The 20,725-nt window shown below is 39.9% G+C and overlaps 1 protein-coding gene across 1 annotated transcript; it reads left to right on the top strand.

Moving 5' to 3' along the window:
* Positions 1-5,225: 5,225 nt before the first annotated feature.
* On the top strand, positions 5,226-20,184 carry LOC139735966 (dnaJ homolog subfamily C member 16-like). Its single transcript, XM_071646721.1, has 13 exons — positions 5,226-5,377; positions 8,237-8,303; positions 9,214-9,541; positions 10,206-10,393; positions 11,279-11,545; positions 11,987-12,117; positions 12,788-12,977; positions 13,805-13,990; positions 14,510-14,598; positions 15,861-15,944; positions 17,337-17,438; positions 18,674-18,826; positions 19,765-20,184. Exons 1-13 carry the CDS (start codon positions 5,226-5,228, stop codon positions 20,105-20,107), a joined length of 2,280 nt encoding a protein of 759 aa, XP_071502822.1. The 3' UTR covers positions 20,108-20,184.
* Positions 20,185-20,725: the final 541 nt, after the last annotated feature.

Here is a 20,725-nt window from a genome sequence, read left to right on the forward strand (position 1 = left end):
TTATGAGAAAGATTACACGTAACTCAATGCATGGGACTATGGCTAGTCGATGTGAGATTGCGTCTACTCGGGCGAAATTGCGTAACCCGCTCACGACAATGGCCATGCACGGCAATACGAACACGCATGGGACACTGCGTGCACGTGTGTGTACAAGTAGTGGAAATGCGTGTGACGTTCGCGCGCGGGGCTTTGCAAATGATCTCTATCGCCCACATCGGTACTCTTTCGATGATTCGAACCTCAGCCCCTCCCTGGTTTTACTGCGACACTGTGTGTATCCAGTGTATCCCATGCATTTATATTGTGGACGTGTGTATGTTAGGTTTTGTAATGAGAAAATACAGCGACAGAATACAAGTAATTGGAAATTCTGTTGCTGTCTCTTTTTCGTTGTGAAAGTGAGAACTATGTATTACAGGGGAAATCACAAAGAGACTTTGAAGTAAAATTAAAAGGCATTCTGTTTGTTTCCTTCGACAAGAGGAAAATATGTTTTATATAGCTGTATTTATTTTTACATATAAGTGGGATCAGGGAGGTGAGAGGAAACCACCTCCCTGGTGGGATATATATCAATGGGTGGAATGGAAATAGGAAAAAAAAAAAACTGGGAAAAAAAAAAAGTGAGTCAAAAGCTTATGTGGGAGTGGGTTATAAGAGTTGGGGTTGCACTGTTTTTAGATTCCGTAAGTTCTTTCTTTACTTTGTTTGATTATATTATACCTCATTACTTCATCACTACAATCTCAAAATAAGGCGAACTATTTTCAGTCATCTGTATTAATTGTAATAAATTGACTTGTACATTAAAAATAATTTCGCATTTTTTTTCCGTTCATTTTTAAACACATTTTCTTTGATGTATTAGGCCTACATGAAATCAGGACTTCAATACGATTGCTGGAGAATAAAAAAAAAGTCTCTCTGTGTGTGTGTAGGACCTACATGTAGGCTATAGCTACTTATAATTTATATTTTTCAAGTTAAAATGTAGCATCGGTACTATCATTTTCAGAATTCAATTGATCACAACATTTATTTCAGAAAGTTAAATACTACTAGTACATGATGCAATAGTAGGTAGGGACCTAAGAAAGTGCATAACATCTAGGGGCTTCAGTCTTAATTGCCTATAGTCATTGCTATAATAGTTTGCTAGGCAACTTTCTTTAGGGCCTATAAGAGCCAACATTCTTGGAGTTTGTCACATAGCACTTTTCAGAAAATGGATTGTGTGAGAGATCCAATTTTCTATTGTTCATTTCATTTTATTTCATTTGAAAATGGTGAATATTTGTGTGTAAATCAATAGGACCAATATCACAGGTTTTCTGTTATGTAAAGCAAAATGTCACAACTTTTTTTTTATAGTTTTACTCAGTTGGATTTAATCAACTTGACCCAAGTATATCAATGTTTTATTTTCTTTTAATTTTTCTTAAAACCTATTAACTAGAGTCGTAGATTGCATCTGATAGGGCCTAGCTAGCGTGCGAGAGAGAATATTGATCCCCCTACCCCCTCCCCCTCCCCCTACCCCCCCCCCCCGGGCGGAGGGACGGCATGCACGTTCCCAATAAAATCTCTCGTTTAGGGGTAGTTTTCACGAGACGAAATCGGGCTGAAGAATTGTTAAAAATAGAGCAAAAAGAAAAAAAAGGCGTACCGGTACGTGAATTTACTGTTCATACACAGATTTCTTTTAAAAAGTTCTCCTGCCCCCTCTCTTCTCTTTGGACTGCTGAGAAATCTAAATAGGGGTTATTAAAAAATAGGTATACTACTACGTCATCTTAAAATGTAAAAAATAAAATAAAAATTAAACAAATCCCGCAATCATAATTTCCTCACCATTAACAGAGATTTATGTCACATGGGCGTCACCAGGGGGGGGGGGGGGTGCGTTGGGTGCGAACGCACCCCCCTTCAGACCCTAAAAAAAAAAAAAAAAAAAAAAAAAACCTTCAGTCTGCGAGCGACCTCAACGCCAGACACTAAATGATTATTATTTTTTATCTATTTATTTATTTTTTTGAAATTTTGCATCGGGGACAAAAAGAAAAAAAGAAAAAATCGTGGGCAAAAGCAATTCGCACCCCTGGTTCTGGCAGCACTGATTTTATACATAATAATACTAGTGCAAGTGTATTCTATACAGTGTTGATTATATACATAGATTTTGGACATCCTTCCCATACTTGGTCACTTCGACGCCACCTCGCTGGTCATACCTCCCCCAGTCATGAACATAAACCGACACCCTTGACTACCAGTGGCGGATCCAGGGGGAGGGGCGCACCGGGCGTCTCCGCCCCCTCTTAATTTCCAAAGCGAAAAAGTATAGCTACAAACGGCAGTTTTTGGACTGTAAAATGTCAAAATTTTCAAGCTCGCTCGCTGGCATTTAGTTGTAAAGCCATTCTGCTGAAGTTGCTGCCAGTAATTGCCGGCAGTTCCACCCGGTGCTCCCCCCCCCCCTTACTGCAAAAAATATAGCTACAAACGGTAGTTTTGGGACTGTAAAATGTCACAATTTTCAAGCTCGCTCGCTCCGCTCGCTCGCATTCATATTCTCCTAATATTGCTGCCAGTAATTGCCAGCAGTTGCGCCCGGTGCGCCCCCTCAATTTCGAAAGCAAAAAAAGATATAGCATCAAACGGCAGTTTTGGGACTGTAAAATGTCAAAATTTTCAAGCTCGCTCGCATTTAATCTTTATGCAATTCCCCTGATGTTACTGCCAGTAATCGTCCAGTTGTGCCCGGTGCGCCCCCCCCTTAATTTCCAAAGCGAAAAAAATATAGCTACAAACGGCAGTTTTTCTACTGTAAAATGTCAAAATTTTCAAGCTCGCTCTCTTCGCTCGCTCGCATTGAATCGTTATGCAATTCACCTGATGTTGCTGCCAGTAATTGCCAGCAGTTGCGCTCGGTGGCATGCGCTCCACCCCCCCCCCCCCCGCCTTAATTTCCAAAGCGAAAAAATATGGCTAGGAACGGCAGTGTTTGGACTGTAAAATGTAAAACTTTCAAGCTCGCTCGCATTTAATCGTTATGCAATTCACCTGATGTTGCTGCCAGTAATCGCCAGCAGTTCCGCCCGGCGCGCCCCCTCCCTTAATTTCCAAAGCGAAAAAATATGGCTAAGAATTGCAGTTTTTGGACTGTAAAATGTAAAATTTTTAAGCTCGCTCTCTTCGCTCGCTCGCATTTAATCTTTATGCAATTCCCCTGATGTTACTACCAGTAATTGTCTGCAGTTGCGCCCGGTGTGCCCCCCCCTCCTTAATTTCCAAAGCGAAAAAATATAGCTACAAACGGCAGTTTTTCTACTGTAAAATGTCAAAAATTTTAAGCTCGCTCTCTTCGCTCGCTCGCATTGAATCGTTATGCAATTCACCTGATGTTGCTGCCAGTAATTGCCAGCAGTTGCGCCCGGTGGCATGCGCTCCCCCCCTTAATTTCCAAAGCGAAAAAATATGGCTAAGAATGGCAGTTTTTGGACTGTAAAATGTAACATTTTCAAGCTCGCTCGCATTTTATCGTTATGCAAGTCACCTGATGTTGCTGCCAGTAATTGCCAGCCGTTCGACCCGGTGCGCCCCCTCCCTTAATTTCCAAAGCGAAAAAATATGGCTAAGAACGGCAGTTTTTGGACTGTAAAATGTAAAATTTTCAAGCTCGCTCCCTTCGCTCGCTCGCATTTAATCTTTATGCAATTCCCCTGATGTTACTGCCAGTAATTGTCTGCAGTTGCGCCCGGTGCGCCCCCCCCCCCTTAATTTCCAAAGCGAAAAAACAACTTGACGGCAGTTTTTCTACTGTAAAATGTCAAAATTTTCAAGCTCGCTCTCTTCGCTCGCTCGCATTTAATCGTTATGCAATTCACCTGATGTTGCTGCTAGTAATTGCTAGCAGTTCCGCCCGGTGCGCCCCTCTCCCTTGATTTCCAAAGCGAAAAAATATGGCTAAGAACGGCAGCTTTTGGGCTGTAAAATGTAAAATTTTCAAGCTTGCTCGCATTTAATCGTTATGCAATTCACTTGATGTTGCTGCCAGTAATTGCCAGCAGTTCCGCCCGGTGCGCCCCCTCCCTTTATTTCCAAAGCGAAAAAATTATACCAACAAACGGCAGGGTTTTTTTTTACTGTAAAATGTCAAAATATTCAAGCTCGCTCGCTCCGCTCGCTCGCATTTTATTGTTATGCCTTTCTCCTGATGTTGCTGCCAGTAATATTGCCGGCAGCTGCGCCCGGTGCGCCCTCCCCCCTTTATTTCCAAAGCGAAAAAATATAGCTCCAAATGGTAGTTTTTTTTTTACTGTAAAAGATGAAATCCTAGCTACGCCGGTGCCCTTTCCCCGCTTGGTTTCCCTCAACAACAGTAAAAGTCTAGGGATTGAGAGCTTCCTATATTCCAAATGTCTGTCCCCAAAAAAAAAAAATCTCGTTACATTAGGGTCAAAAAGCACCCCCCTTGAAAAAAAAGCTGGTGACGCCGCTGTGTCATTATATTTTCATTTTTTGTTATGAAAGTTCCGAGATCTCATTTTGAACACACATTTTATTTTTCCAAATGTTTTGTGAATGACAGCTCACGTCTGAGATGAAGTGGGGTGTCTGTCTTGGAGTTGAGATGGAATGAGAGCTCATCTGAGATTTGGGGGGTGTCCAAGGCAGGAAAAGCCTGCGAAAATGGTTCAGAAATATTAGCAGTTCATGGGATGGGGGTTGCTTTCAACAAGCATACGCCTACCAGTCTGCGGTACCACATAATAACAACGCAATACTAGTACTGAAGGGGGCGGGGGATTCCCTAACTTTTGAAGGTCATCGTCCTCCATTTGATGTACACTCTACTGTACTGTATCATGGAGCTACAAACGTAGCTCCATGGCTCTTCATACACTTTCTGTACTACTCAAAATATCACTTGCAGCTCATAGATATCAATAATTCAATGCACCTTAGCCGCGCTCACATGGTGAGCAAAGTACATGTACTGAGTATTGCGAGTCAGCCGGATATACGGATCCGGGTGACCACCAGATTCTTGACTTCAGCTGCATCACTTCGGACTCTCGCTCACAGCTCACCCACCCGGCATTGCATTCTGGATGGCATTCACTGCGCTGCAAGTATTTAATACTACGCTGGGGTGTTCCGCATCGAATCATAGTGTCTGTGGTGCTGTGTAACGGCCACCGAACTAACGGCCTGTGAAAATGGCGAACATCTACTCTTCGTTGATGCTGCTTTTTCTCATTTTTGTAAATTGCTCAGAGAGTTCTCTAAATCCTTACAAGACGCTCTCAGTGAGCAAATCTTCTTCTCAGCGAGAGATAAAGCGTGCATACAAACAGCTTGCGAGAGAGTGGTAAGTAGTGTGCATTTCTGTGGTTTGGAGAAATCTTAGTCCCACACATTATTTTCTGTGTATTTTAGCTGTCGCTGGTGACTGCTTTGTCATTGTGTAGTAAAATTTACCAGTATTTTAGCTTACTAAGTTACTTACCCAATACTTGAACTTGTTTTAGTACCACATAGCCTAGGCTACGTGCATCTACATTTGAATGATATGAAAACATCTTATTCTATTAAAAACTTAATGTGTGTGGAAAGTTTATGGAATCAGCCTTTGTTTAAATATGGGACAAACTTGGGAGCATCAATCATTTTGATTTAAAGCAAAATGTTTCTTCTTCTTTCTTCTTCTTCTGGTAGCCCTGCATCCTTCATACTTGAAGATTATTACAGGCGTGATTCATGCTGTGCGTGCTGTGCTTGTGCGGGAGTGCAGTTGTATAAATTATCTCATGGTGCAAGTAAAAATCAATTAGCAGTGTCAGTCTACACTGCATAGCTTGCCATCAGCTTAAGCCGGAAGGCTTCCACTGATGGGGCTGATAAGATGTCAGGGGGCAGTGAGTTCCAAGACCGCACAGTGCGTGGGAAGAAGGACTGCTTATGAAGCTCATTTTTGGAGATTGGCAGATGGTAGCCTTGACTATGAACATGTCTTGTTGCTTTGTGGACTGGAGTGATGTAGGGTGCAGTGCTGAATTCGACTAGGTTGTGGTGCATTTTGAAGAAGAGGACAAGACGCAGGACTTCTCTCCTTTGCTGTAAGGAGTGCCATTGGAGTTCGCGAATCATGTCTGTTACAGAAGAGGTTTTATGATACCTGTTGAGGACAAATCTCGCAGCTCTCCTTTGGATCATCTCGATTTTCCGGATGTTCCTTTCTGTATGTGGGTCCCACAGAGGAGCTCCATATTCCAGGAGTGGTCTCACCAGAGATTGATAGGCCATGGTCTTGAGTGGAGTGGAGGAGATCCTCAGGTTTCTGCGGAGGAATGCAAGGGTATTGTTTGCTTTGTTGCAGGTGTTGTCAACATGCCTGTTCCAACGGAGGTCTGAGGAGATTGTGACTCCTAGGTATTTCACTTCTGGGAGAGCCTTGAGAGGTTTGCCATAGAGGGTGTACTGGAAGATCTTTGGATGTCTCTTACGGGTGACCCGTAGGACTTGGCACTTATCCGGATTGAACTCCATCAGCCATTTCTTGCTCCAATCAGCTAGAGCGTCAAGGTCAGCCTGGAGTTTTCTGGAATCCGTAGCAGTTTTAACAGTCATGTAGATCAGGGTGTCATCAGCGAAGAGTCGCACACTGGAGTTGAGGGATTCAGGCAGGTCATTGATGAAAAATAGGAATAGGCAAGGCCCAATGACTGAGCCTTGAGGCACTCCTGATTTCACAGAGCCTGCATACGAGGTTTGGCCTTCTAGCACAACTTGTTGAGTACGGTTGTGAAGTAAGTTCTCGATCCATCTGCCTGTATATCCTTTAATACCATAGAAATGAAGTTTCTGGGTTAGTCGTTGGTGGCCGACCTTATCAAAGGCTTTACTCAAGTCCAGTACAATGACATCTGTTTGGTTTCCCTCTTGAATGTTGTTCTGAAGATCTCCCAGAAAACCAGCAAGTTGTGTTTGACAAGACATTCTTGCTCTAAAGCCATATTGTGGTGGGAAGAGGATATCATTAACTGTGGCATGGTGCATAATGCTGCTAGTTATAATGTGTTCCATTATCTTGCTGCATATGCAGGTGAGGAAAATCGGTCTGTAGTTCGATGGGTCTGATGCACTGCCCTTCTTGAACACAGGGACAATGTTTGCCTGACGCCACATGTCTGGAATGAGCCCAGTCTTGTAGGATTTTTCATAGATGCAGGTCAGTATCGGGGCAATAGCTGGAGCCAGGTTTTGGAGTATTCTTGGAGTAATCCCATCAGGACCTGGTGCCTTGTGGACCTGCAACTTTTCAAGAAGTTTTTGGACGCCTGGTGTAGTGATCACAACGTCTGGCATATCTGGATATGGTGACACTTTTGGAAGAAGGTCGTCAGGTGGTGAGGTCTCTTGAGTAAACACAGATTCAAACTGCTGATTCAAGGTATCAGCAATATCTTTTGGATCAGTTATAATGTCCCCATCTTTCTTCAACTGTGTTATGCCGGCATGGTCAGTTCTGTTATGCTTAATAAACTTCCAAAATCTCTTCATACCCCTGTATTCATCATTCTCATCGGGAGTAATAATAGACTCTATATATGACCAGTAAGCTCTCCTCATCTTTCTATTCAGTATGAAGTATTATTGGCAATATTGAATTTAATGGAATAAACTTTAAATTTACATTAAAATGGCAGTAGAGGACCGAACTGGATCTACTAAGACTGGAGTAGAAATGCAGTTAAATGACAGCCAGCTCCCTAAACCCCGGGCCGGGCGCAGTTACCAGCTCCCTAACCCCGGCGCGGCTGCGGGGCACTGTAAATTTAAGTGTAACTAGTAACTCGATATGTGTTGGGGTCACTGGTGCGGTTACCAGCTACCCAGTTGCACAAATCACATCACTGGTACTTCACAGGCTTGGTTAGACTTACTTTATTTGAATGAAAATTGTGCTTAATAACACCAACATTGATCGTTTCTATTCTTCCCCCTCCCTAATAGGGATTATGAAATAGAGCCTAACTGCTAGTACTAGTAGGGGAGAGGCTACATTATTTATGTTACATTTTGCACAGATTGTTCAACATTGCCAATTGCATATTTGCAGTCTGAATGTCTGTCAATTTGAATTATTTTTGTTGGCATTGTTTGTCTGTTGACATTTTGTTGTTTTTTGAAAGATTAATTACTTTCTTCATCTTTTCATATTTGCTAGGCATCCAGATAAGAACCAAAGCCCTGGGGCACAGGAGAAATTCATCCAGATTCAACAAGCCTATGAAGTAAGTGACTATGGAAGTTCCTATAGGAAATCAGAATGATCCAATATGATTATATATATAATGTAAAGCAAAGTTGTTACCTCCTTTTCCCTATCATGTAAAAAACCTGCACCAAGGTTTGACATGAACCGCAAAATTGACCGCATAAACAAAAGCATCTGTTTTTATATGTAGCCAGAGGTCAAAATTTGGACAGCGTTGTTGAATTATGGACAGCCTGCTTTGTTTATGCAATTTACAATGAATAATAGAATGTACACTTGTATGTAGTTTCTGCCATTATGTATAGGACACACACTCACATGATATGTGCATGTCTATAAACCCTAATTGCTAGCTCTGTGGTGTTTATTAGATTTTATACATCTTTTTCTGCTTTTGTATGTCACAGTTTCTCGTGTTAAAAACACAATATTTTGGATTGTAGCTTTGCCTATCAACCTCATTTAATCAGGGTAATGGGAAATTCATTTTTCTGTTTCTGTGCAAACTTCTTAATTGTGATGTTTAAGTCAGCTGCATTGTTTGCAATGAGCCTCTACACACATGATGTTTTGAGTCACACATAGGCCCAAAATTACAAAAATCTGTCAAGATTGGCATGTTGCAAGTCAGTGTTGGTAGTTGAGAAATAGAAACTTTGGAGTGAAATAGAGAAAAAAGTTTTGGCTAGGAATATGGGATTTGATATTTCCTTCTGATAAATTTCTGCTGTCTATCAAATCGAAGTCATCAAGGGATTGTCTTCTTTACTGGTTTGTGGAAATGTTAGCAAAATCTGGAATCAGGTTTCAGAGGTAGCTTTAGAGGCCATATGATACAGAGTATGATAGCTACCCTCTTGCATATGACAAAACTGGTATCCTTATTGTCTTTTATGTCTATGATACTTATTCATCTTTGTGGCAAGATCCTATCCGATGAAGGCAAGAAGAGAGAATACGACCAGTTTGGTTATGTGGACCCTCATGAGAACAGACAAAACCAGGATCCATTTGGTGGACATGGACACCCCTTCCAACACTTTGACTTTGGAAGCCATGGAAGCTTCAACTTCAAGTTTCAGGGATCCAGGTCTAGTGACGGTCGCCGAGTGACACTTCATCGCTATCAGAATGGCATCTTACCTCAGAGTCATGAGAAACCTTTCCTGCTGCTTGTCACTGGCAACTTTTGTTTCCAGTGCATGAACCTAGAAGGAGTTTGGGCAGATGTAGCACCAGAGCTAGAATCCTTGGGTAATGTATTGTAGTTCCTATACACTTTGGGTGCTGAACATGTTTTGACAGATATGTACCTTTAGATTGTGCAGAGCAGACAATGGTGTAAATGTTTGACATGTTCATCTTTTTGTGTGTCTATTGGAAAAATGTGTAAAAGGTCAAAACTGACAGTCAATCATGCACATCAGTATATACAAACATGGGAAAGGATGTTTGGTACTGATGTGATTGTGGTTGTTTTTTTAAGATTGTTGTATATCCAACCATCCAAACATTTGTCTTCTGTGCAGGGAATAGCACATTCATGGTGCATTGATTTATAGGTGTTTGATATCAATCATTACATTTGAGATTTCAAGTAGATCTGTTTACATAAATTGTAAATATGCATTTCACAATGTTGGGTACTGATTTAGAGTCCTGTTTGGCTTTATGATTAAGCATGTAAACATATTACACTTTTATGAAGTTAGAATATCTTCCTGTTTTTCCTGTTTGTTCTATCATCTTGATAAATGCAGTGTCATTAATCTGCCATCATTTTTTTGTTTTTTGTGAGTGTGTTTTCAAGGAAATTTTGAAGCCACATGCAATGTGATATACCTAGTGATAGAGAAATGATCTGCCTTCTGTAAGAACAAGAGGCTTACAATGTAACTGAAAACTTTCTTTTCATCAGGTGTTGGTATGGGAACAGTGAACATTGACATGGACAACAGAATATCCTCTCTCCTTGGAGTGCGTTACCGTCCTGCCATCGTAGCCATCATCAAGGAAGAAGTGAGAAACTATGGCCAGGGTACAGTCACTCTCCGGAAATTAAAAGAATTTGTTGATGGTCTCTTGCCTCATGGCCTAATTCAAGAGGTAAGTACCTGTCTCAATTATTACCTGTGCACGTCCCCTCTAATGTCCTTGTTTATTCTAAGTTTTGGCCAATGCCTGTAGGCAATAAATAGAACAAACAAAACAACAGTGCTCAGCAGCAACAACACCCCTTATTTGCTAAGTGTGTGTGCACACAATCTTGGTCGTTGCTAAATTGGTATTGTGGTGGGCTGATTTGGAAAAATTCTTCACCAGTTATTTCTTTTACAAAGGTATTGATGATCCATAATGCAAATTGAAAATTCCAGCTTTTCTTTCAATTGTCTTATCTTGCCATCCACTTTGACAATTTGCCATTTCATGTGCCAAGTAAACAGTGAAAACGAAGTACTGTCGTGTGTGTCTGCTGACATCAGATAGCAAGGAAAAGTAACTCCTACAATAAGTCCTTCAGTCACAAGTTCTCCAAGTATCTTCCAACTCTTTTTTGAATCTTGCAGTCTCAATTAGTTTTGGTTTGTTCCCATGGGAAGCATGAGGATCTAAAGTGTGATATGACACTATGAAACCTTCCATTTCTACTCTTTAGTTTGCTTCCTTGATTGCTTGTCATATTTGACTACAGTGCGCTCCCGTTATGATGGACACGGTTATAACAAAATTCCAGTTACAACAAAGTAAAAAGTCAGGCTGCAACATTACATTGTACTTGCTCTCTGTTTTTTCATTGTCTGTTTGTACAGTTATAACAAAATTTTGATATAACAAAAGAAGACTGCCGGTCCCGAGGACTTTGTTACAACAGGAGTCCACCCCATGATACTGTAGACATAAAGATTAGTAAATTTCTTCTCTTTACAATTCAGAGGATCTTGTTTCTATTACATCCATACTTCTAACCTTTTACCCCTCTTTTTACTGTAGGTCAACAACAACAACTACAAGGAATTCTTAGCTAGTTTCTACAATGAGAACAAGCCCCGAGTCCTGCTGTACTCTCAGTCTCCAGAACAAGTGTCTTTCATGTTCAGACTGGCGGCGTTTGCCTTCCAAGAGCACCAGACATTTGGTGTGGCAATGGCCAAGGATGCTAACACTGACCAACTGGGCAAGCACATCGGCCTGTGGCCAAGAGAGGGTGCTATTCTTGTCTTCAAGGAGAATGTCAATGATTCAGTAGATAGGTTGGAGGTAAGACAATCAGAGGATAACTAATTTGGAAGCAGAATTAATTGACCACACCCTCAGAGGATCACATACACTTGTACATATGAAATGTTTTATTTGACTATGCACAGGTTAGAAAAGAAGTGCTGCAGAAAGTAGCAGTATTCATTTTATATTGGATTTGGGGGCAATATAGATATGTGATATTTATATTAACCCGTTGAGGACGGCCTGATTTTACTACAACACGCATTTCCCATAGAAGCTTGCCCGAGTATTCTTGGGACTCGTCCTCAACTGATTTATTTTGAGGAAGCAGTTACTTTCCTTGTATTAAAAATTGATCAGTCTCTTATTTTGTGTACAGAAGACAGCATAAATTTTGTCTTTTACATGTTATTCTATGTGTTCAAAGCTTTTCAGCCCTGTCTTCAGACTGAAGTGAAGTAATTGTTATTTTTCCAGGAAAAGGCAGTGACCAGGGATGGTCTCCATCACCTTCTGAGTTCCAACAAGAATCTCATCCTACCCCGCCTCTCATCTCAAGCCCTCTTTGAAGAGCTCTGCCCTGAGTCTCCCCTGGTCCTCGGAAGAAAGTGAGTTGGCCCATGTAACCATAGCAACCATTGCTATGTTTTTTCTCGTGAGTTGCGTCTAAGCTAATTTGTGAAGATGTCAGTATTTCTGTAGAAAATTATTGTACAGTTGATTTTCAGTTATTAAGAATTTGATAAAACTGGTCTGAAAATTTAAAGCACTATCAAATTTTCAGGATGATTCTACATTATCTGCTGAGGGTAGAAGTAGATTGGACTGTGCAAAATATTTGAGTTACTCTATAAGTTATTCTATAAATCTAGGAGCAGTTTTACAACCATTCAGGTACAGAAATTATTTTCATTTCCAGTGGTACTAGAGCAGTATATCAAATCAGTTCCAGTTTGCTTGACCATGAGTATAAATGCCATTATATCTTTATTTAATGTACAATCTACATGAGGTTACTTGTAAGAATTAAAAATGTGAGGATATCAAATTTCTGGCTTGATCTAATTAAGTTAACTATACACAATATGACTGATAGGTAACTGCAGTATAATTATGTGACTGTTGCATACATAACTGCCATGAAATATTCCTAAAACACTTCGGAGGAGAAACTTGTTATCACACACAGTGCCATCATGGATCCAAAACTCTACAGGAATTTAAATGTTTATTTTTCCCCCCCCCCCCCCCCCCCCCCCCCCCCCCCCACTGTCACAGGTTGTGTGTGGTCCAGATCACCATGGCCACCCCAGAACATGAGCATTTCAGACTGTCCTTCAGACAGCTGGTGATGGAGACGCCTTCCTGGCCACATCAAGCCACCTTGACCTACATGCTGTATGACAGACAGCAAGAGGTTGCCATGGCAATGGAAGATTTGGAGCTGACTGATGAACATTCTGTACCGGTAAATTTTTACTCTTCTAGTCTGGATCCAAAGTGTCCATACGAGACTTCTATGCAAGTAGCATACAGCTTTTAAATGATAATGAAGTCTCTTGATAGATTTGAAATCTGATTTCATATTTCCTTTTTTTTATTAAAGTTAGAATTACTCATATCCTTGTTCATGAGGGTAATTCTTCTTTCAATATACATCATGGTTTTCATTCGTACATGTGTTTAGCTTTTTCTAGAGGTCATATGACAGGGTCAGTGTTGATGGTGCAAACTTTTCTCTTTCTTTTTTTTGAGAAATGTTAAGCCAAACTTAAACTTGATACATCTATAAATTGGGAGAGAGTGATGTACTGTTGTGGAGTGTTGAAAAAAATGAGGTCAAGGTCAAAAGTCTGCAGTTATGCAATAATTATAAGATGAGCTGGTGTAGACTATCACAGAGCAACTCATGTTTATCCTTTTAACCCTAAAAAGACTGGGGGATGACCCCCTCCTTCCTCCGCAAATTTTGCGATAACTTTCAGAATTTATAAGATCTCACCCCGAGACTTTTTTCTTCAGAGTCTTATGTTTTGCCTGTTTAGGTTATTCAGTAGTTGTGGAAGTACTTGATGAAAGGCAATATCAGAAATTCAGCGTTCATACCAGTATCTCCATTACACCAATTGGCAAAGCATGATCACATCTGTTTTCTTATTGAGTCAAATCTATTCAAATTTATCATGTAATAAAATCCACTGTTTACTCAGGTCCCAAGGCAAAGCCTGTTAATGTTTTTTTACTCCATTGAGTAGTGGATTCCTATCATTTGGATATTCTCAATGTCCGTCTCAGATTGCAGTGATTTGGCGTCAAAACGGCAACCAAGTGAGGCTGGCCTGGGTCCCAGACCGCTGGGAGGGGGACAACCTCCCTGGGGAGAGGCGTGCACTCAAAACTTTCCTCTATGCTCTGTATGATGGCACAGCCAAGTTTACTCACAAACTGGTCCTGCCTCAATTCAATGATGAGAATGCTCCGGTGAGTACAACAGTCAATTTCCCATTACTCCCATGGCCATGCATTCAGCATTGAAGAGAAAACTTCCCAAAATAAAAGTCTCAGTTTTTTTTTTTCTTTTGTTCCACTTGCAAACTGAAATGACCTTATTCATCATGATGTAGAATACTTGTGCATACCGACAGATAGTATCTTTAAGTGTTAATTCCGTATGACTTTTATCATTACAAAAGTTCTTCTTCATTATTGAACTTTTCATACTTGATTTTTATAATTTGGTAACGGTAAAATGGTTCATTAGAAATTCATTTGCAGCCAGATGGTCAAATTGCATAATTTTGTGCATTTGGTGGTGGCATAGATAATCATCCAATCATAAGTCAAGTGAAATATAAAATCACACAATTATATTAATAGAAGTAATATTGTATCAAATAGAAGTGCAATTATGATATTTAGTAATGGATATGTTCAATGAAGGCTTTTGTAATGTGGAAATAACATGGCATAGTTATTTGTTTTCATCTTTTTATTTCTCAGGCATGGTACATTCAAATCATGAATGGACTTATGATAACAGCAAAGAGCTGGTGGACTGAGATAGTCAACTTTCTTTACAGATCAACCGGGTAAGTCATGTGTCTAATGTCAAACTATTTATCTATTTATTCATTTTTTAATGCTTTCACCCCAACGTTCTCCATCCATTCTGCCCCACATCTCAAGGTCATGACCCTCAAGGTCACTAGTCATTAAGGTCACTAAATCGTCAGGTGAGAATGAGAAGGGCATTAAGTTGTCACTGAGCCGTAGTGTTTGAGGCACCTTAATGCCCTTCTCATTAGTTTTGGCTAAAATTATTATCTGGTCTTGACTTCAAGCAAGAAAGTCCAGTGATAACATAATTTTGTATATAGGGTGGATATCCATATCCTTTATATTCCATGAAATGACAGTTGTGAAATGTCAAAGGTCAAAGGTCATTGTACTGTGACAAAAATGTCATATTTCAGCCATCACTAATAGCTATTAATGTCCAGAGATGATTCTACTTGCTAAGGGGGTGGGGGGGGGGGGTAGAGGTGAATAGATAGCAATATTTTTCATGAGATGATGAGGATTTTAATAAGTTCAGTGATCATGGTGCGAAGTGTGTGAAATTCGTCAGGGTGTATTTTTTTTTTCAGCCAAAACTTTAGCTAGGACTTTAGTGCTAATGTTATTTAGTATGATGGTTAGAAATAGGGAAATGTTGCTGGCAGGCATGGACTGGTTTGGTCAGTCTTTAATGCCTGTGGTCAAGATCAATGATCTTTTGCAAAAGGTAAGTAATGGGTCATGTATTCATGGCAAATAATAGCGAGTGCGTAATAAGGAGGAGTCATCCTAATTTACTGTATGATGCAATATAGTGCTGTAGTGTCTTCTGGCAGTCTCTTGCAGCCAACACCCTTTAACATTACAATGCACTCTTGTTGCAACAAACATGATAATAATGAGATTTCATTACAATAAAGTAAAAATTCAGGTCTAAAATTATCAACTATATATCTTTGTATACTCTATTTGTTTGGCTACAACAAAATTTGATATGACTGAAGAAGAGTGCCAGTCCCAAGGACTTTGTCATTATGAGAATCATCTGTATTATCTTGTTATTGAGGCATTTAGAAAGCTGTGAGTGGAGTATAATTATCTAAGCTGAATAAGAATCATAGATTTCAACCTTGACTGCAGATGTTTTTGTATTCCAGATCCTTTCCAGAATAAGTATATTGTGTTCACGTATAGTGAAGACTTCTCTAACTAGTGTGTCGAAAATGCATGGAAATGAAAGGCAGATTTTAACGTAATTTTTGAATTATCTTCTCTTTTTCTCTGTCTTCCACAGGGATAGCAGCAGTCTTCTGGTCATTGTCATGGGTATCTACATGTTATGCTTCATGCTAGCCTTTCTTGGTCTCCTGCCTTTAGGGTAAGATATTTCGTTGTTTAAAATTCTTGTAATCTGGTCAGTTTTCTTCTGTTTGCGTTTGTTACATACTCAAAAAGCTGCATCACTTTGGAGACCCCTCGCATTTATCCCCAAGTTGAATTATCCTACGGGTTTATGCCAGGTTTAAGTGTCTGCATGTGTGTCACACTGTACTCACACACAAACACACTGCTATAGCTTCTGACCATCTGAGCATTGAGAATTTAGGGTTTCTGGGACGAACACTGAACTACAACTGTAGGGCTTTTTGTAGCTCAGTCAGTAGAGCACCGGGCTAGCAATCCGGAGGTCTCGGGGTCTAATGCCAATGGAATCCCATTTTCTTTGCTGATATTTCCACTAATTGTAAAGATGTGACATGATGGGAGGATGGATGTCATGAAGTATAATGTGCTCATATTTGCAATTATGATACATGATGCAGTGATGATTACAATAATAGTCATCATGCTGCTAACTTGACTTTTTTTTTTAGGTGAGAGTGATGACATGAATGTTAAATGTTATGATGGAAATGGCTTGATGGTGACGATGATAACAATATGAATTCCTGTGCTCAAAACATTTCGTTAATGCAATAGATATAATGAAATATAAAATATTACACAACACCTAATTAGAATGTAGCTATCCGATTGGTTGATTGCCCATCATGTGACATTTAGTTAAAAGTTCCATCTCATGCTGCGGCTGTCAGCCGTGCAATTTTGTTTGAGCAGAAATGGATAGTGCATGGCTGACGTCACCCATTTCCATTGACCCCCAAGTACTTGTTCCGGCTATGATGTCACAATAAACAAACATTTGCCGCCCGCACTCAACAATTACAAGTGCGTTTACAACCATGTACTTTTGTCTCTCATTTTTGTAAACAATTTCGTTTTGCGTATATACGCACGTACATGGTGACTGTGACTGTGCGGCTACTCATTTGTCTTTCACAGAAAATGGCTGCCATTTCTGCACTAAATTCAAGAATCTGTGTGGACAACATCTTTTGACATTTGAGGTGTTGTAGAAAACGAATAGTGTATAGTCTTTACTAGTACAAATTAGCAATGGAACGAGATTTCGCACTCGATGAAAGCTGATGCACACTACGGTGTATTCAACTCGGCTTCGCCTCATTGAATAGAGCGTTTCAATCTTTCACCTCATGTGAAATCTTGTACCATCGCACTCGTGACCATTCACTATTTTGTATACTGGTAGTGAAATCCCAAATTTGAAGGTGTTTGTAAAATAAGAATGTCCCATTTGAGAATCGAGTGAAGGTAAGTGAATGGAAATCAATATCATTGGTGGAGATGATAGTAGAGAGATAGGAATATCAAGCAGTTGAATGCTGAAAGTGATTGGACTCATTTGTAGGAAGGGCCCTGAGGGGGATGGACCCAATGTCCAGCAGAGACAACCCAATGGTCAAGCGGAGCAATCTGACCAGGCCACCAGACAGAGACCTGCTCCTAGAGGGTGAGTAGAGGCTGACCTACGTGTAGTACAAACCTCGTCTGGATGACTACATACACATTATACACACACCCGCATCCATACACATTATGCACACACCTGCATCCATACACATTTACACACACATGCTCAAAGACACATCCCTCAGGCACATCAGCAGATGTTCAAAATGCACCAAGAGGCATTTTCTTCCTAGCAAAGTATCAGAATTCTTTGTATAGTTTTATGCATTTTACTCTATATGTACAAAGAATTGTAATTTTATGATTGTATTTGCAGTACAAATATTCGACACTTTTGTTATATTTATATGTATGCATCTTGTCTTTTATGTAAAATTGTGAGCAATTCAGCAATTTCATAGCTGCAAGTCACGATTTCAATAAACCCATGAATGATAATAATAATGATAATGATAACTTTGAAATTCCCACAACAGTCTGCAGTACTAAATCTGCCAGTGGCATTAACAGAATTAATCTCTCCTTAATGCCAACAATCTCAACTTTCACTCTATTCACCCTTGTAGAGTTACTGATGTAGATGCCATGAATATCTTACATAGTAACATTAGCCATACTGACAGGATAATTACTGCATTCCCTCAAAATTCGTTCCACTATGAACATTTTAGCCGTTTGTCAATTTAGAAATTTGAACCTTCTGTTTAGAAGTCATATCTGGTATGTCCAGTTGATAGTGCAAGGGATCTTGGAGTTTTGTGTCACAGAAACATGTCATTAGTAGGTCACTTTGTCCAGACTTGCCTTTATTTCTCTCTTGCTTTTTAGAATCTCAGCCACCTTAGCAATACTTAGACTCTGTGGCCCGAATTCTCGAAGGTGGTACAAATGAAACCATGGTTTAAACCATGGACAAAAACCATGGAGCGCCAAGTGTCGTATGGAATATTTTGTTACGAAATCAGTCAATTCGTCGATGAATTGTTTATTTTGTAACGAAATGGCAACATTTTGTAACTAAATGAACATTTCCTCCACGAGATGATAATTTCGTTAACAAAATGGTCATTTTGTTCACAAAATGACCAATTTCGTAACAAAATATTCCGTGCGACACTTGGCGCTCCATGGTTTTTGTCCATGGTTTAAACCATGGTTTCATTTGTACCATCTTCGTGAATTCGGGCCTGTCTGTTTGTTTTCTGACTGTATGTTTGTCTTACTGTGTGTTCCTCTCTGTCTTTCTATCACGGTTGTTCATTCCTCTCATTGCAGGGGCTGCATGTTGAAGGAGCTGAAGGTGGGAGAATATCAAACTATGGTGGCTAGTCGACGGAACATGTGGCATCTTGTTCTCCTAACCAGAGAAAGGACAAAGGAAGAGCTTTTTTATCGGTTATCCAGAGAGATTGGAGGCTATCGATTACCGTAAGTTATTGAACAGTAGAGGGCCTCCTTTCAACCCTTGTATACTTTGTTCATCCTAAAGACGGCAATGGGCTGGTATTTTATTCTTCCTAGCCTTTTTGTATTTAAGGCAAAATGAAATGATATTACAGAGACTTCCCTAACACACTACATCCTAAAAAGCATCACTATGAACATGGAATTGTTGGATTAGGTTGCTTATTTTTCACCTATGAGAAGAGATATTTCAGCAATTCTTTTCCAAGTTTTTGCATTCAGTACATTGTCTGTAAGCCTGGACACTTCAAATGATGTCTTTTCCTATGTGATCAAGAAAGAAGCAGAAATTCTAAAAGCTCTCATTCATTGTTTTTTTATTTTCAAAGTTGTGCTCAGGTCTTAAATATTTATGTGTGTAGATGGTTGAGATAATTAAAAGTATCTCTACCCCATGATAATAATTTCTATTTGGATACCTGCACGTGATTACAACTACGTATGCCTTTGCAGTAATTTTGCATTTTCCAGATTGTACTAATTTATGTGAAACACTTCTTTGAAAATTTGTTCTTACTAGGTGATATGTAGCATATACATATTTTCTTTCCCCCCCCCCCTAAATTATCAAGTCAAATTAGACAAGTTTTGACCTTTGCAAGGTTTGATTTGTTTTCAAAATTATCATTTGTACACTTGCAATATGAAATTGTTTGATATGTGAAGATTTACTACAGGTTTTGAAAGCAGAATGATAGAGTAATATGCATTGATGGTATATGCTTAATTCTTGTGGGTCTGTGTCTAAACTAGTGGGAAAGGTAGTTAGATATTTTGAAAAATACTCAGACAAGCTGGATAGTCACACATATCTTGGCCATCATGTGATATGACGTCTGTATTATTAGTGTGTGCACTCTGCATTCATTATGGTTTGTGTGTTTCTTTACTCTGTCTTACAGCTTCCCTTTCAGCTCTGTGAGTTTAGACAGACAGTGGGCGTGGTATAGAGCCCTGAATCTAGAGAGTGAAGACGGGACAGTGATAGCTCTCAGGATGTCCAAGAAACATTTTTGTGTGTTTAGCCCAAGTCGGTCATCTCAGAGACCACACTCTGCCGTCAGGAGGAGGCATCTCCATGGCAACGGGGATGCGATAGATGGACAGTTTGTGGGTTTGGAGGACAGTGAGGATGAGAGGGATGAATGGAGGAACACATTCCAGGGGTTGACCCTCTGGTTGGATCGGTTACAGGACGGGGAGTTATACAAGCATGTTGTAGAGGAGTGGCCTGACATGGTATGATGACTCCTGACTTCACTCTTCACATCATGGAAACAGATATGTGGTGGATACCAGCAGCATGCACTTTCCTAGTGTGTTCTGCTTACAGCTCACTTGAGAACCAGAAGTTTGAGTGGTAGATATTGGCTGAGGATGTGACTGGATTCCAGTGGTCCTTCTTGAGCTTTTGATGGAAGAAGAAGAAGGATGATGCCACTTGTGTTGACTGACCATAGCACTTTAATGGTCGTACATGTATGAGAGGGTTCATGGCTGTAATGATTGATTGCTTTTGAAATATTATCTTTGGTGTTTTTGTTTATTTTGGAAGTGGTGCATATATTTTCAACTCATTACCCAAGCAATGGTGAATATGTGAATTTTGTTCTTTTGATAGCCATTACCTCATGCAACTTGTTTTAATTTGTTCATTTACTCTCACTTATCATTTGTTCTCTTACTCTTATGCACGGAAACACTGTGTGTGATTTATTATGTCTACATTATGCTCCTCTTAGGCTACAACCCAAAAAATGCACAGAATTGTATGATAGGTTAGGAATAAAAACTCGGTAGTATGCACTAAGGAAGAAAATGCATGATTTCTTGTACTGGAATGCTAAATATGAAATACGTTAG

Source organism: Diadema antillarum, unplaced genomic scaffold (genome assembly GCF_040938485.1).
Source record: "Diadema antillarum isolate AM-2024a unplaced genomic scaffold, OU_Dant_1.0 seq00000616_RagTag, whole genome shotgun sequence".
In the NCBI taxonomy this organism is placed as follows: domain Eukaryota; kingdom Metazoa; phylum Echinodermata; class Echinoidea; order Diadematoida; family Diadematidae; genus Diadema; species Diadema antillarum.